Source organism: Gorilla gorilla, chromosome X (genome assembly GCF_029281585.2).
Source record: "Gorilla gorilla gorilla isolate KB3781 chromosome X, NHGRI_mGorGor1-v2.1_pri, whole genome shotgun sequence".
Classification (NCBI taxonomy): Eukaryota; Metazoa; Chordata; class Mammalia; order Primates; family Hominidae; genus Gorilla; species Gorilla gorilla.
This window is the reverse complement of record NC_073247.2, coordinates 89,324,885-89,339,847: the sequence shown is the minus strand read 5'-3', so window position 1 is coordinate 89,339,847 and position 14,963 is coordinate 89,324,885. Positions and strand designations below refer to the sequence as shown.

General features: G+C 39.2%; 1 protein-coding gene across 10 annotated transcripts in view; it reads left to right on the top strand.

Moving 5' to 3' along the window:
• The window catches only part of ATRX (ATRX chromatin remodeler), a 282,427-nt gene that overhangs the window by 126,951 nt on the left and 140,513 nt on the right, over nucleotides 1-14,963 (top strand). For all 10 annotated transcript variants that reach the window (XM_055376622.2, XM_019019449.4, XM_055376624.2 and 7 more), the window contains 2 exons: nucleotides 2,051-2,153; nucleotides 3,902-4,141. In XM_055376622.2, coding sequence (XP_055232597.1) covers nucleotides 2,051-2,153; nucleotides 3,902-4,141 — 343 coding nt within the window. The remainder of the gene's footprint in view (nucleotides 1-2,050; nucleotides 2,154-3,901; nucleotides 4,142-14,963) is intronic.

Genomic DNA, 14,963 nt, shown 5'->3' with positions numbered 1-14,963 from the left:
TGTTTGTATAAAAAATCTATGCTTCAGTTTCCTCATCTGTAAAGTGGGGGATTACAATATACTTGACTGACTATTGTGGGCATTAAATGAGACAATACATGTACAAGGTTTATAATAGTACCTACCTGGCAAATAGTAAGTGCTCAATATATAAATTATTGGTCTCAGTAGTACTACAGTAATAATAATATGCTTGTTCTTGTAACACGAACAGTCACTGATCTAGATTACCTGTAATTTAAACTTTGGCTTCCTTCTTAGTATGGTATGTTAGATAATACTACTACTACAATTTTCTTATTTCCCCCAGAATAACATAATCTTTCTACAGTTTATCAAATGAACAATCTGTGTGTGTTTGTGTATGTATGTCTACAAAGGTGTCTATCTGCATTTGTAAGTTTTAGAACATTCAAGGTTTTTTTAGGTTAATACTTACCAGGTTGTGCTTAGAGTATAGCAATATATTATACTTTAAGTCAATATAAAATGAAAATGATAAGATATGATGAGAGGTTTTTTTTTTTTTTTTTTTTTTTTTTTTAACCAAGATACAATTCAGCATGTTATACTGTGGAATACAGTGGTCTCCAGAATATTTGCAAAGTTGTGCAACAAACACCACTCTATAATTTCTGAACATTTCCATCACCCAAGAAAACAACCCTGTACTTACTAGCAGTCATTTTCCATTCCTCATGCCCTCGTACTCTAATAAACACTAAAATCTACTTTCTGTCTCTATGGATTTGCCTGTTCTGGACATTTTGCATGAGTTGATTCATATAATGTATATCCTTTTATGAATGGATTTTTTTTTCACTTAGCGTAATGTTTTCATGGTTCATCCATGTTGTAGCCTGTATCAGTACTTCATTCTTTCTTTAATGATTATTTTTAATAGTGGTAAAATGCACATAACATAACATTTACCATCTTAACCATTTTTTTTCTTTCATGGTATTACTGGGAATTTTTATTTTCATCTTAACGATTTTTAAGTGTATGGCTTAGTAGTGTTAAGTACATTCACTTTTTTTGAACCAATCTCCAAAACCTTTTCCCCTTGCAAAATTGAAATGTTACTCATTAAACCACTCTCTTTTTCCTCTTCCCTGAAGCCCCTGGCAACCACCATTCTATTTTCTGTCTCTATGAATTTTGCTACTCTAGGAACCTCATATAAGTGGAATCATACAGTGTTTGTCTTTTTTGACTGGCTTATTTCACTTAGCATCATGTGCTCCAGGTTCATGTATGTTGAGGCATGTTTCAGAATTTTCTTCCTTTTAAGGGCTTAATGTTCCATTGTATACCACGTTTTGTTTATCAATTTATTTGTTGATGGACATTTGATTTGTAACCTTTTGGCTATCATGAATAATGCTGCTTTGAACATGGGTGTAGAAATATCTCTTCAAGTCCTTGCTTTCATTTCTTTTGGGTATATACCCAGAAAAGGAATTGCATGGTCATTCTATTTTTAATTTTTTGACGAACTGCCATAATGTTTCCATAGCAGCTGCACCATTTTACATTTTCATTAATAGTGAACAGGGTTTCACTTTCTCCACATCCTTACTGACAGTGGTTATTTTGTCTAGATTAATGTAGCTTTGTGTACCAATTTCTAAGCCCAGAAATATTTTTCTCACCAAAAGTTGTTACTTTTTTTTTCAAATCTCTGTGACCTGTTATGAAGAAAACAGTATTCAAATTTGTAATCTGCTTTGTTTTAGTGATGATGAATGTTTTTTAGTATGTCTATTGGCTGTTTGTATTTTATACTAGAAGAATAGTCTTAATGTCCTTTTATGCATCTTCTTACTCATATAACAAACCTCCCCCCAGGATACTGTAAAATGTTGATCATTGGATTAAAATGAAGGGTTAGGCTTCTGCTGGAATATCCATTTTGAACCTATTGATTTTTTTTTTCTGTTTGTTTTTAGGAATGCATAAAGAGGTAGAACAGTTTTAAAATAGTACATAACTTATTGATGGAAGTTTATCATGAAATATTTTATTTTGTGTTTTAAATTTTCTTCAGGTCTGCAAAGAAAGCAGAGTTGGAAGAAAATCAGCGGAGCTATAAACAGAAAAAGAAAAGGCGACGTATTAAGGTTCAAGAAGATTCATCCAGTGAAAACAAGGTAATAATGACATTTACCACATGCTTGAATTATAACCAGTACAGTAGACTATGGTAATTATGCTGTTACCTCTCTGTTCCGTTCGTTCTTTGTATTGTACTGGCTTATTTACATTTTACACTTGTGGAAGGATTGGTTATTGAATATATATATGTAAAAGTATTGATTTGACATTATCAGTTTTTTTCTATTCCTTAATTTCTAATGGAATTTTATTTAAGCCATTCTAATTCATTATTTTACATTTGTAGTGACGTGAGTGTTCTATTTTCTGAAGACAAAATACTATCCTGAATGATGACTTACATATGAATAAATTTCTTCTCATAGTGAAATCAGCCAATTTGAATTTTTTTATATAAGCAGGCTTACATAAAGTAAAAGGTGTCTGTAATATGTTTGATTCTGTCAACACAATGCTCTTCCAGAGGGATATTTATCTTTTGCAAATTAACTTTTAAAATATTTTAAAATGTACAGTTCAATGGCCTTAATTATTATTCACAAGCAGAAACTCTGCACTCATTAAACATTAACACCATTTCCTTCTATCCCCCATCCCCTGGTAACCTCTATTTTCATTTATGTCTCCAAGAATTTGTATATTTTAAGTACCTCATATATATAAGTTGAATCATGCAATATTTGTCCTTTTGTGTCTGGCTTATTTCATTGACATAATATTTTCTAGGTTCATCCATGTTTTAGCATATATCAGAATTTCATTCCCTTTTTAAGGCGAATAATATTCCATTGTATGTGTGTGCCACATTTTGTTAGCCCAGTCATCTGTTGATGGACATTTGGGTTGTTTCTACCTTTCGGCTATTTTGAATAATACTGCTATGAATATGGGTGTCTACATATCTGTTTGAGTCCGTGTTTTTAATTATTCTAGGTATATATGGAAAAATGGAATTGCTACATCATATAGTAGTTGTATGTTTAACTTTTGGAAAACTCCACACTGTTTTTCTCTGGTATCTGTAACATTTGACGTTCCTGTTAGCAATGTACCAAGATTCCAATTTGTCTGCATCTTTGCCAACACTTCCTTTGTTTCTTTCTTTTTTTCTTTCTTTTTTTTTTTTTTTAAACAAGAAACATCCTAATGAGTGGGAAGTGGCATTTCTTTGTGGTTTTGTTTTGTATTTTCCTAATGACTGGTGATATTCAACATCTTTTCATATGCTTATATCTTCTTTTGAGAAATGTTTATTCTAGTTGGTAGCCCATTTTTAATTGAGTTGTTTGTTTTTTTTAATAGGTGTTGAAGAGTTGTTTTTTTTTTGAGACAGAGTCTCGCTCTGTCGCCCAGGCTGGAGTGTGATGGCATGATCTCGGCTCCCTGCGAGCTCCACCTCCTGGGTTCACGCCATCTTCCTGCCTCAGCCTCCCGAGTAGCTGGAACTACAGGCACACACCGCCATGCCCAGCTAATTTTTTTTTTTTTGTATTTTTAGTAGAGACGGGGTTTCACCGTGTTAGCCAGGATGGTCTCGATCTCCTGACCTTGTGATCCGCCTGCCTCGGCCTCCCAAAGTGCTGGGATTACAGGTGTGAGCCACCACGCCCGGCCGAAGAGTTGTTTTTTTTTTTTTTTTAATACTACTCTGTTGCTGAATATAATTCTAAAGGTTTTCAGCATGTTTTCTTCCACCTTTTCCTGCTGTGTTAATTAATGGAATATGAAATGGATAAATTAAATGACTTTGTACTGTTTACCTCTAATTGTTTAAATTCTGTAGAGTAATTCTGAGGAAGAAGAGGAGGAAAAAGAAGAGGAGGAGGAAGAGGAGGAGGAGGAGGAAGAGGAGGAGGAAGATGAAAATGATGATTCCAAGTCTCCTGGAAAAGGCAGAAAGAAAATTCGGAAGATTCTTAAAGATGATAAACTGAGAACAGAAACACAAAATGCTCTTAAGGAAGAGGAAGAGAGACGAAAACGTATTGCTGAGAGGGAGCGTGAGCGAGAAAAATTGAGAGAGGTAACTAATTTCTTTCTTCTTCTTTTTCTTTTGTAGCTACAGGGTCTCGCTCTGTTACCCAGGCTGGCCTCGAACTCTTGGGCTCAAGTGATCCTCCTACCTTGGCCTCCCAAACTTTTGGGATTACAGGCGTGAGTCAACACACCCAGCCTTAATTTATTTCTATTAACGATTTATTTTATTTGGTATATGACTTCAATATATTTCAGCATTTTAAGAGTAGAATGTTGTAATCTACCACAGATTTCTTTTTTTTAGACGGAGTCTGGCTCTGTTACCCAGGCTGGATTGCAGTGGCATGATCTCAGCTCACTGCAGCCTTTGCCTCCTGGGTTCATGTGATTCTTGTGCCTCAGCCTCCCAAGTGGCCGGGACTACAGGCATGCACTACCACACCCAGCTAATTTTTGTATTTTTTAGTAGAGTCGGGGTTTCACCATGTTGGCCAGGCTGGTCTTGCGCTCCTGACCTCAAGTGATCCACCTGCCTCAGCCTCCCAAAGTACTGGGATTACACGTGTGAGCCACCTTGCCCAGCCTCAACCACAGGATTTCTAGTTGCAATTGATTTTTCCTACTGTCACTATTTCATGCAACTTAAAATAGTCATTAAGCTTTATTAATTTAATTAAGTGCATGGAAAGCATTGAGATTCCTGAATGATCACCAAAATGGTTATCTTGTATTTTGGGTAGAGAAATGTTTCAAAATTACTTCTTAAATCCATAAAAGATTTCAGTTTTTTAAATGGACTTTATGTTACAAAAATTTTCAAATTCACAGGTGGAGAGAATAATATAATAATTCTCCCTGGATCTATTAACTCAGTTTCAGCAGTTACTAACACAGGACGAGTCTTGTTTCATCTTTTTTTTTTTTGAGATGGAGTTTCACTCTTGTCACCCAGGCTGGAGTGCAGTGGCGCAATCTCGGCTCACTGCAACCTCCACCTCCTGGGTTCAAGTGATTCTCCTGTCTCAGCCTCCTGAGTATCTGAGATTACAGGTGCACGCCACCATGCCTGGCCGTTTCATCTATTCTTTTTCCTTCAGATTATTTCAGAGCAAATCTCAGAAATCATATTCTGTTTATAAATAGTTGGGAATGTATTGTTAAAAGATAATGGTATTTTAAACATTACTGCAGTGCCATTATTACGCTGAATTCTCTCATTGCCTCACATAGTAGTTTTTAAAAATAGTTGGTATGGGCCTGGCGCGGTGGCTCATGCCTGTAATCCCAACACTTTGGGAGGCTGAGGCGGGTGGATCACCTGAGGTCAGGTGTTGGAGACCAGCCTGGCCAACATGGTGGCCAGTAGAGACGGGGGTCTCTACTAAAAATACAAAAAAAATTAGCCAGGTATGGTGGTGCACGCCTGTGATCTCAGCTACTTGGGAGGCTGAGACGGGAGAATTGCTTCAACCTGGGAGGCAGAGCTTGCAGTGAGTCAGGGTTGCACCATTGCACTTTAGTCTGGGTGACAAGAGCGAAACTCTGTCTCAAAAAAAAAAAAATAATTGGTTTGAATCAGGGTCTTAACAAGGGCCATCTGCATATTCTGTTGTATTTGGATGTTACATCTCTTACCTAATTTTAACCTAGTTTCCCTTTGGTTCTTTCTTTTTCTTTACCCATTCTTACAGTTCATTTGCTTAAGAAACCAGATTATTTTTGTAAAATTTTCTATATTCTGAGTTTTGTTATTTGCATCCCTGTGGTACAGTTTCACTGGCTTCTATATTTCGTGTAAATTGGTAATAGGATCTAGAGTCCTGATCAGATTTAGATTCAGTTCTCTTTTTGGTAGAAATACTCATGGGCAGTAATATGTACTTCCTTTTGGATCTCATTAAGAGGTACTTTAAAACTGCTTGTCCCTTTTTTTGTGGTACAGCTCCTCTGACTTTGTTACACTTTTTCAGAATCTTTTTGGATATTCTCAGTTCTTTGCATTTCCACATAGTATTATGTTGTTGGTTTTTACAAAAATCCCTGTGGAATTTCTGTTGGAATTTTGTTGAATCTTTCTTGTAATGTGGCCAGAATTGACATCTTAACAGTGTTTTGTCTCCTGTTACATGAATATAGTGTACTTCTCTATTTATTTACCTTCTCTTTAATTTCTCTTAGGAATGTTTTGTAGTTTTCTCTGTACAGGTCTAGTACATATTTTAAAAAATTTATCCCCAAGTAATTCATGATTTTTGATGTTACATTGTATTAGTCCATTTTCATGCTGCTAATAAAGACATACCCAAGACTGGGCAATTTATAAAAGAAAGAGTTTTATTGGACTTATAGTTCCATGTGGCTTGGGGAGGCCTCACAATCATGGTGGAAGGTAAAAGGCACATTTCACATTGTGGCAGACAAGAGAAGAACTTGTGCAGGGAAACTCCTCTTTTTAAAACTATAGATCTTGTGAGACTTATTCACTATCACAAGAACAGCACAGGAAAGACCTGCCCCTGTGATTCAATTACCTCCCACTGGGTCCGTCCCACAACATGTGGGAATTCAAGATGAGATTTGGGTGGGGACACAGCCAAGCCATATCATATAGTAAATGTAGTTTCACGTAATGTTGGCATAATGACCTTGTGTCCTAAGCTCTAAATTTACTTACTCGTTATAGTAGCTTTTTTGATAAATTCTTTATGACTTTCATGTATACATTTGTGTTGTCTGTAAAGAAAAACTATTTTGCTAATTCCATGCCAATCTGTCATTTATTTTTTTTAAATTATAAATGGTGAATTTCTTCAAATGCTTTTCATTGCATCTGTTGGAGTGACCTAGAAAATGTCTTGTATTCCTTGAATAAACCTTGCTTAGTCACGTTATATTACTCCTTTTATATATTGTATTGCATTTGCTGATCCTTCCTTCCTTCCTTCCTTCCTTCCTTCCTTCCTTCCTTCCTTCCTTCCTTCCTTCCTTCCTTTCTTTGTTTCTTTTTCTTTCTTTCAAGATAGGGTCTTGCTCTGTCTCTCAGGCTAGAATGCTATAGTGTGATCATAGCTCACTGCAGCCTCAAACTCCTGGGCTCAAGCAATCCTCTTGCCTCAGCTTTCCAAGTAGCTGGGACAACAGGCATGTACCACCATATCTGGTTAATTTTTTATTTTAGAGATTGGGTCTCATTATGCTACCCAGGCTGGTCTTGACCTCCTGGCCTCAAGTGGTCCTCTCCCATCAGCCTCCCAAAGTGCTGTGACTATAGTAGGGAGCCTCCACACCTGGCATATTCCATTTCTTTAATACATGTAGAACTATTTAGATCTTTTCTTTTCTTTAGGTCTGTTTTGGTAAATTTCAAACTTAAGGAATTTTTCCATTTCATTTAAGTAGTCAAATTATTTATGTAAATTTGTTTATAGTCTTTCATTATACTTTGTAGGTTCTGTCATTTATTGTTTCTGTTAGGAATTTGTGTTTTATCATTTTTTCCTTGATTAATCTGTGCAAAAAGTTCACAATTTTACTATCTCAAAAAAAAAACGCAGCTTTGGATTTCATTAATTTTTTTCTATTGTTTGACCCTTTTCTATTTCATTGATTTTCATTCTTCTTTTCACTGTGTTTATCCTTCTTTGGACTTATTTTCTGTTCTTTTTCTAGCTACTTAAGGTGGATTTTGGATCTTCTTTAATGTATGCATTTTTAAAGGTATAAAATTTGCCACTGTGCATACTGTTTAAACACTGCATCTTACAGATTTCGGTATTTTGTGTTCATTTTTACTCTGCTCTGAATCTTTTCTAATTTCTATGAGCCAGAATATGATCTGTCTTGGTGGATGTTCAGTGTTTATATTCTGCTGTTGTTGGGTGACATATTCTATAAATTTTGATCAGATTATATTGATGGTTGATTATATTCACATCTTCTATAGTTTTAATGGTATTCTCTCCAATTAGAGGAGTGTTGATGTCTCCAACTATAATTGTTAATTCATCTCTTTCTCCTTGTAGGTCTCTCAGATTTTGCTTCATGTTTGCTGGAAGTTGTTTTGTTAAGTACATATACATTTAGGATTACATCTTTCTGGTTAATTCCCCCTTTAACAACATGTAATGTGACTCTGTATTATCTGGTAATTTTCTTTCACCTGAAGTCTGCTGTATTTGATAATAATGGTAACGACATCATCATCTTTCTTTTCCAACATCTTAGGAAAAGCTTCATTTATACAGCCAGGTTGAAAGTATTTCATTGATTTCCTGTAAACTTACTTCCTAGATTTTTTTCATTGTCATATTTTTCATTTTCATGTTTCCTTTATTACATTCCTATTTATGTACTAATCTTTATCCATCAGTACATCTTTTTATGCATTTCATAGTAAATTGCATACATCATTTCATTTATCTCAAATGCTTTAGCAGGTGTATCATTAGCTAAAGTTCAATATTTATGTGTTTTCCTTTTTATGTAAAAGGAAATTTACTTAAAATGAAAGGCAAAAATCTTGTGTACATTTGTTTTTGAATAATATGTGGTGTATATTTTCTCATTATTTTTTTCTAGTAATTTTGTTCCCCCACAATTTTATTGTGAAATTTGTAAATAAATGGAGAGAATTGTAAACATGAACACGAATGTACCTACCATGTAGCTTCTTCATTTCTTAACATGTTGCTGTATTTGCTTTATTACATATCTGTTTTATCTATGCATCCATCAACCATTTTAATTGTCCCTGCTCTAATCTGTATTATTTCCTTTTATTCTCTAGCTAGGGTTTAGTTTGTGCTTCCTTTTCTGGTTCCTTAAGGTGTAAAGTTAGGTTCTTGATTGTGATCTTTCTTCTTTTCTACTGTATGCCTTTATCACTGTAAATCCTCTTCTTAGTACTGTTTTCTCTACATCCCATATGTTTTGTATTTTGTGTTTTAACTTTCATTTGTCTCAAGGTGTTTTCTAATTTTCCTTGTGATCTTTTACTTGATCCTTTAGTTACTTATTTAATTTCCACATATTTGTGTTCTTTCCAGTTGTCTTCTGTTATGGATTTTTTGTTGCATTCCCTTGTGATTGGAAAAGATACTTCAGTCTTTTTATATTTATTAAGGCTTTTTTGTGCCTGATTATATGGTCTGTCCTTGAGAATGTGCACTTGAGAGAAAATGTATAGTCTACCATTGTTGAGTGGAGTGTTCTTTATATGTCTGTTAAGTCTATTTTTTTTTTTTTTTTAAAGACACAGTGTCTTGCTCTGTTGCTCAGGCTGGAGCGCAGTGACGTGATCATAGCTCACTGTAGCCTCGAACTCCTGGGCTCAAGTGATCCTCCTGCCTCCGCCCCTTGAGAAGCTGGGACCATAGGTGCATGCCACCACCCCAGCTAATTTTTTTAAACTGTTTTACAGAGGCAGGGTCTTACAGTGTTGCCCAGGTTGGTCTCCAACTCCTGGCCTCAAGTGATCCTCCTGCCTTGGCTTCCTAAAGTGGTGGAATTAAGGCGTGAAACACTGTGGCCAGCTCCAATTGGTTTATAGTGTTATTCGAGTCCTATATTTCCTTAATGATCTTTGTCTACTTGTTTTACGCATTTATTGATATTGGGCTATTTATGTCTCCAACTGTTTCTCTCTTTTTTTGTTTTAGTTTTCCCATACTACACTGATGTATATTTCTCCTTTTAGTTCTTTCAGTGCTTTCTTCATATGTCTTGGTGCTCTGTTGTTTGTTGTATTTATGTTTATAGTTACATTTTTTGAGAACCTGGCTGTATTATCAATACATAATATCCTATTTGTCTGTTGTAACAGTTTTTGACTTAAAGTCTATTTTGTCTGATGTCTATATAGTCATCTCAGCTCTCTTTTGGTTGTTATTTGCATGGAATGTCTTTTACCATTCTTTCACTTTCAGTCTATTTGTGTCTTTAGATCTAAAGTGAACCTTTTTTAGATAACCAGTATTTGGATCATTTTTTAAAAATTATTATGTCCATCTATGTCTTTTTGATCCAGGAGTTTAATCCATTTACACTTGAGGTAAGTAGTGATAAATGAGGATTTACTTCTGCCATTTTGTGTTTTCCTTTTTCATTTTGTTCATTATTTTGTTCATTATTTCCTCCATTACTGCTTTCTTTTGTGTTTGGTTAATTTTTTGCAGTGACATATTTTGATTCCCATCTCACTTTCATTTTTGTATATTCTATATTTTCTTTGTGGTTATCATGGAGATTACATATAACATCCTAAAGTTATGAGAGTCTTACTTGAATTGATGTGAACTTAACTTCAGTTGCATACAAAAATTCTACTCTTCCACAGCTCCATTCCCCTGTATATTATGTGGTGACTCTGTTACAATTATTGATGTCACAAATTACATTTTTATACATGTCGTGAATGGTAACATATATTCATAATTGTATTTTATGCTTTTGTCTTTTAAATCCTAAAGAAAGTAAAAAGTGAGGTTATGAAACAAAATTTTATGATACTAGGTTTTATATTTGCCCTTGTATGTATCTCTTCTAGGAGATCTTTATTTCTTTATATGGCTTTGAGTTACTTCTAGCATCCTTTCATTTCAACCCAAAGACTTCCCTGTAGGAAGCATTTTTTATAGGGCAGGTCTAGTTTTAACAAATTCATTCGGCTTAGGAGTGTCTTAACTTCTTCCTCTATTTTGAAGGATAATTTTGCTGGGTATAGAATCCTCAGCTGATGCCTGGCACAGTAGCTCACCCCTGTAATCCCAGCACTTTGGGAGACCAAGGCAGGAGGATCACTTGAGGCCAGGAGTTTAAGACCAGACTGGGCAACATAGTGAGACCTTGTCTTTACAAAAAATTAAAAAATTATCTGGATGTGGTGGCACACACTTGTAGTTTAAGCTACTTGAGAGGTTGGAGGATTGCTTTAGCCAGGGGTTCGAGGATACAGTAAGCTATGATTATGCCATTGTACTATAGCCTGGATGACAGAGTGAGATGCTGTGTCTATTTTTTAAAAAAGAAAAAGGAATCCTCAGCTAACTTTTTTTTTCATTCATCACTTTGAAATATATTGTCACACTGCCTTCTGGCCTCTAAAGTTTTTGATGAGAAATTAGGTGATGATCTTATTGAAGTTTTTTTGTATGTGTTGACTTGCTTCTCTCTTGCTGCTTTCAATATTCTCTTTGTCTTTGGCCTTCAACAGTTTGTGTGTAATGTGTTTTGATCTATATGTATTTGAGTTTATCCCAGTTTGAGTTCATTCCTGTATTTGTGGATTTAAGTCTCTCTCCTTAAATTTGGGAAGTTTCCCACAATTATTTCATCAAATAATTGTTGCTTCTTTCTTTTTCTTTTCTCCTTCTGTGACTGTCGTAATACATAAGATGTTCTTCATGATGGTTTCCCTCCCATCCCTTTTTGTTTCTTCACTTTAGTTTTTTTTTTTCCCTTTTTGATCTTCAGACTTGAGGATTTCAGTTAATATCTTCATATTCACTGATTCTTCTGCGTGCTCAAATCTGCTATTAATCCTCTTTTGATTGGGCCATATTTTCATATTTGGCTGTATCTTTGTGATTTTTTTTAATACTTTAAGTTCTAGGGCACATGTGCACAATGTGCAGGTTTGTTACATAGGTATACATGTGCCATGTTGGTTTGCTGCACCCATCAACTCGTGTGATTTTTTAAAATTGCATATTGGGTATTTGACTGTTGTAACTTGGCAACTCTGCATATGAGGTTCTCTCCCTTTTCAAGGGTTTGCTGGGGTTTTAAAATATATATAAATTGTAGTAGACCTATTGTTTTAAGACTCCCCCACATTATTTTTTTCAAAGAGTGTTCTTGTTGTGTGTCATCAGTAAAGTCTCTGTCCCTTTCATTCATGTTCAACTAATGTTTTTTTTTTTTTTTTAAATTGATCATTCTTGGGTGTTTCTCGCAGAGGGGGATTTGGCAGGGTCATAGGACAATAGTGGAGGGAAGGTCAGCAGATAAACAAGTGAACAAAGGTCTCTGGTTTTCCTAGGCAGAGGACCCTGCGGCCTTCCGCAGTGTTTGTGTCCCTGGGTACTTGAGATTAGGGAGTGGTGATGACTCTTAACGAGCATGCTGCCTTCAAGCATCTGTTTAACAAAGCACATCTTGCACCACCCTTAATCTATTTAACCCTGAGTGGACACAGCACATGTTTCAGAGAGCACAGGGTTGGGGGTAAGGTCATAGATCAACAAACAGGATCCCAAGGCAGAAGAATTTTTCTTAGTACAGAACAAAATGAAAAGTCTCCCATGTCTACTTCTTTCTACACAGACACAGCAACCATCCGATTTCTCAATCTTTTCCCCACCTTTCCCCCTTTTCTATTCCACAAAACCGCCATTGTCATCATGGCCCGTTCTCAATGAGCTGTTGGGTACACCTCCCAGACAGGGTGGTGGCCGGGCAGAGGGGCTCCTCACTTCCCGGTAGGGGCGGCCGGGCAGAGGCGCCCCTCACCTCCTGGACGGGGCAGCTGGCCGGGCGGGGGGCTGACCCCCCCCACCTCCCTCCCGGACGGGGCGGCTGGCCGGACGGGGGGCTGACCCCCCCCCCACCTCCCTCCCGGACGGGGCGGCTGGCCGGGCGGGGGGATGACCTCCCCACCTCCCTCCCGGACGGGGCGGCTGGCCGGGCTGGGGGCTGACACCCCCACCTCCCTCCCGGACGGGGCGGCTGGCCTGGCGGGGGCTGACCCCCACCTCCCTCCCGGACGGGGTGACTGCCGGGCGGAGACGCTCCTCACTTCCAAGACGGGGTGGCTGCGGGGCGGAGGGGCTCCTCACTTCTCAGATGGGGCGGCTGCCGGGCGGAGGGGCTCCTCACTTCTCAGACGGGGCGGTTGCTGGGCGGAGGGTCTCCTCACTTCTCAGACAGGGCGGCCGGGCAGAGACGCTCCTCACCTCCCAGGCGGGGTCGCGGCCGGGCAGAGGTGCTCCTCACATCCCAGACGGGGCGGCGGGGCAGAGGCGCTCCCCACATCTCAGATGATGGGCGGCCGGGCAGAGACGCTCCTCACTTCCTAGATGGGATGGCGGCCGGGAAGAGGCGCTCCTCACTTCCTAGGTGGGATGGCAGCCGGGCAGAGACGCTCCTCACTTCCCAGACTGGGCAGCCAGGCAGAGGGGCTCCTCACATCCCAGACGATGGGCGGCCAGGCAGAGACGTTCCTCACTTCCCAGACGGGGTGGCGGCCGGGCAGAGGCTGCAATCTCGGCACTTTGGGAGGCCAAGGCAGGCGGCTGGGAGGTGGAGGTTGTAGCGAGCCAAGATCACGCCACTGCACTCCAGCCTGGGCACCATTGAGCACTGAGTGAATGAGACTCCGTCTGCAATCCCGGCATCTCGGGAGGCCGAGGCTGGCGGATCACTCGCGGTTAGGAGCTGGAGACCAGCCCAGCCAACACAGCAAAACCCCGTCTCCACCAAAAAAATATGGAAACCAGTCAGGCGTGGCGGCGCGCGCCTCAGGCACTCGGCAGGCTGAGGCAGGAGAATCAGGCAGGGAGGTTGCAGTGAGCCGAGATGGCAGCAGTACCGTCCAGCTTCGGCTCGGCATCAGAGGGAGACCGTGGAAAGAGAGGGAGAGGGAGACCGTGGGGAGAGGGGGAGGGAGAGGGGGAGGGGGAGGGGGAGAGGGAGAGGGAAAGTCAGAGTCAACTAATGTTTTGAAAGATTTTTTTGAATGTCTGCTGGGTGTGGTGGCTCGCGCCCATAATCCCAGCACTTTGGGAGGCCAAGGCAGGCGGATCACCTGGATTCAGGAGTTCGAGACCAGCCTAGCCAACATGGTGAAATCCTGTTTCTACTAAAAATACAAAAAATTTAGCCAGACATGGTGGCACGTGCCTGTAATCCCAGCTACTCGGGAGGCTGAGGCACGAGAATTGCTTGAACCCGGGAGGCAGAGGTTGCAGTGAGCCAAGATTGCGCCATTGCATTCCAGCCTGGGCGACAGAGCAAGACTCCATCTCAAAAAATAAAAGAAGGCTTTTTTTTTTTTTTTTAAATGCCTGCTCTCTCTGTTTGTAGATTGATTGTGCTGGTGCACTCCTTTAATCCATAACTAGGCTTCCACTAAACCTAAAGATAAGCCTGAGGGGAAAACTTAAGATTTTAATAAAGATCTTTTCTGAGCATGTATTTTGCCTGGACACACATATGGCTTTCTGAATTATCCTATATACCTGGTTGCTTTTGAGTGTCCCAAATTTAAAAGTAGCTGCGTGTGGTGGCTCATACCTGTAGTCCCAGCAACTCTGGAGGCTGAGGTAGGAGGATAGCTTGAGCCCAGTTGTGTGAGGCCAGCCTGGGCAACATTGTGAGACCCTGTTTCTACAAAAATAAAGACTAGTTGGGCATGGTGGTGCACACCTATAGTCCCAGCTACTTGGGCGGTTGAGGTGGCTAGATCGGTTGAGGTGGCTGGATCAATTCAGCCCAGGAGTTCAGTGCTGCAGTGAGCTATAATTACACCACAGCACTCCAGCCTTGGTGACAAAGCAAGACCCTGTATCTTGAAAAAAAATATTCCAAAAGTGTCCTATCTCTAGCTATTTGGGCCTTAGGTGGTGTTTTGGGTGTGTTCCCCTGTAATGACTTGGCCCAGGCCTGTAGTCACGTTGCAGTTGTTTTGTGTGTGTGTGTGTGTGTGTGTTTTAAAGCTGTTCTTGTTGTCCTTCTCACCAGAGCTCTGAGTTAGGTGAAGAAATGATGAGAGCCTTATGTCTGTCCTTCAAGTATCCTTCAGACAAGTTAGATAAAATTTACACAATAATTTGTAAATAACATCTGCTTTTCTTCCTCTGGTGTGTGGGAGG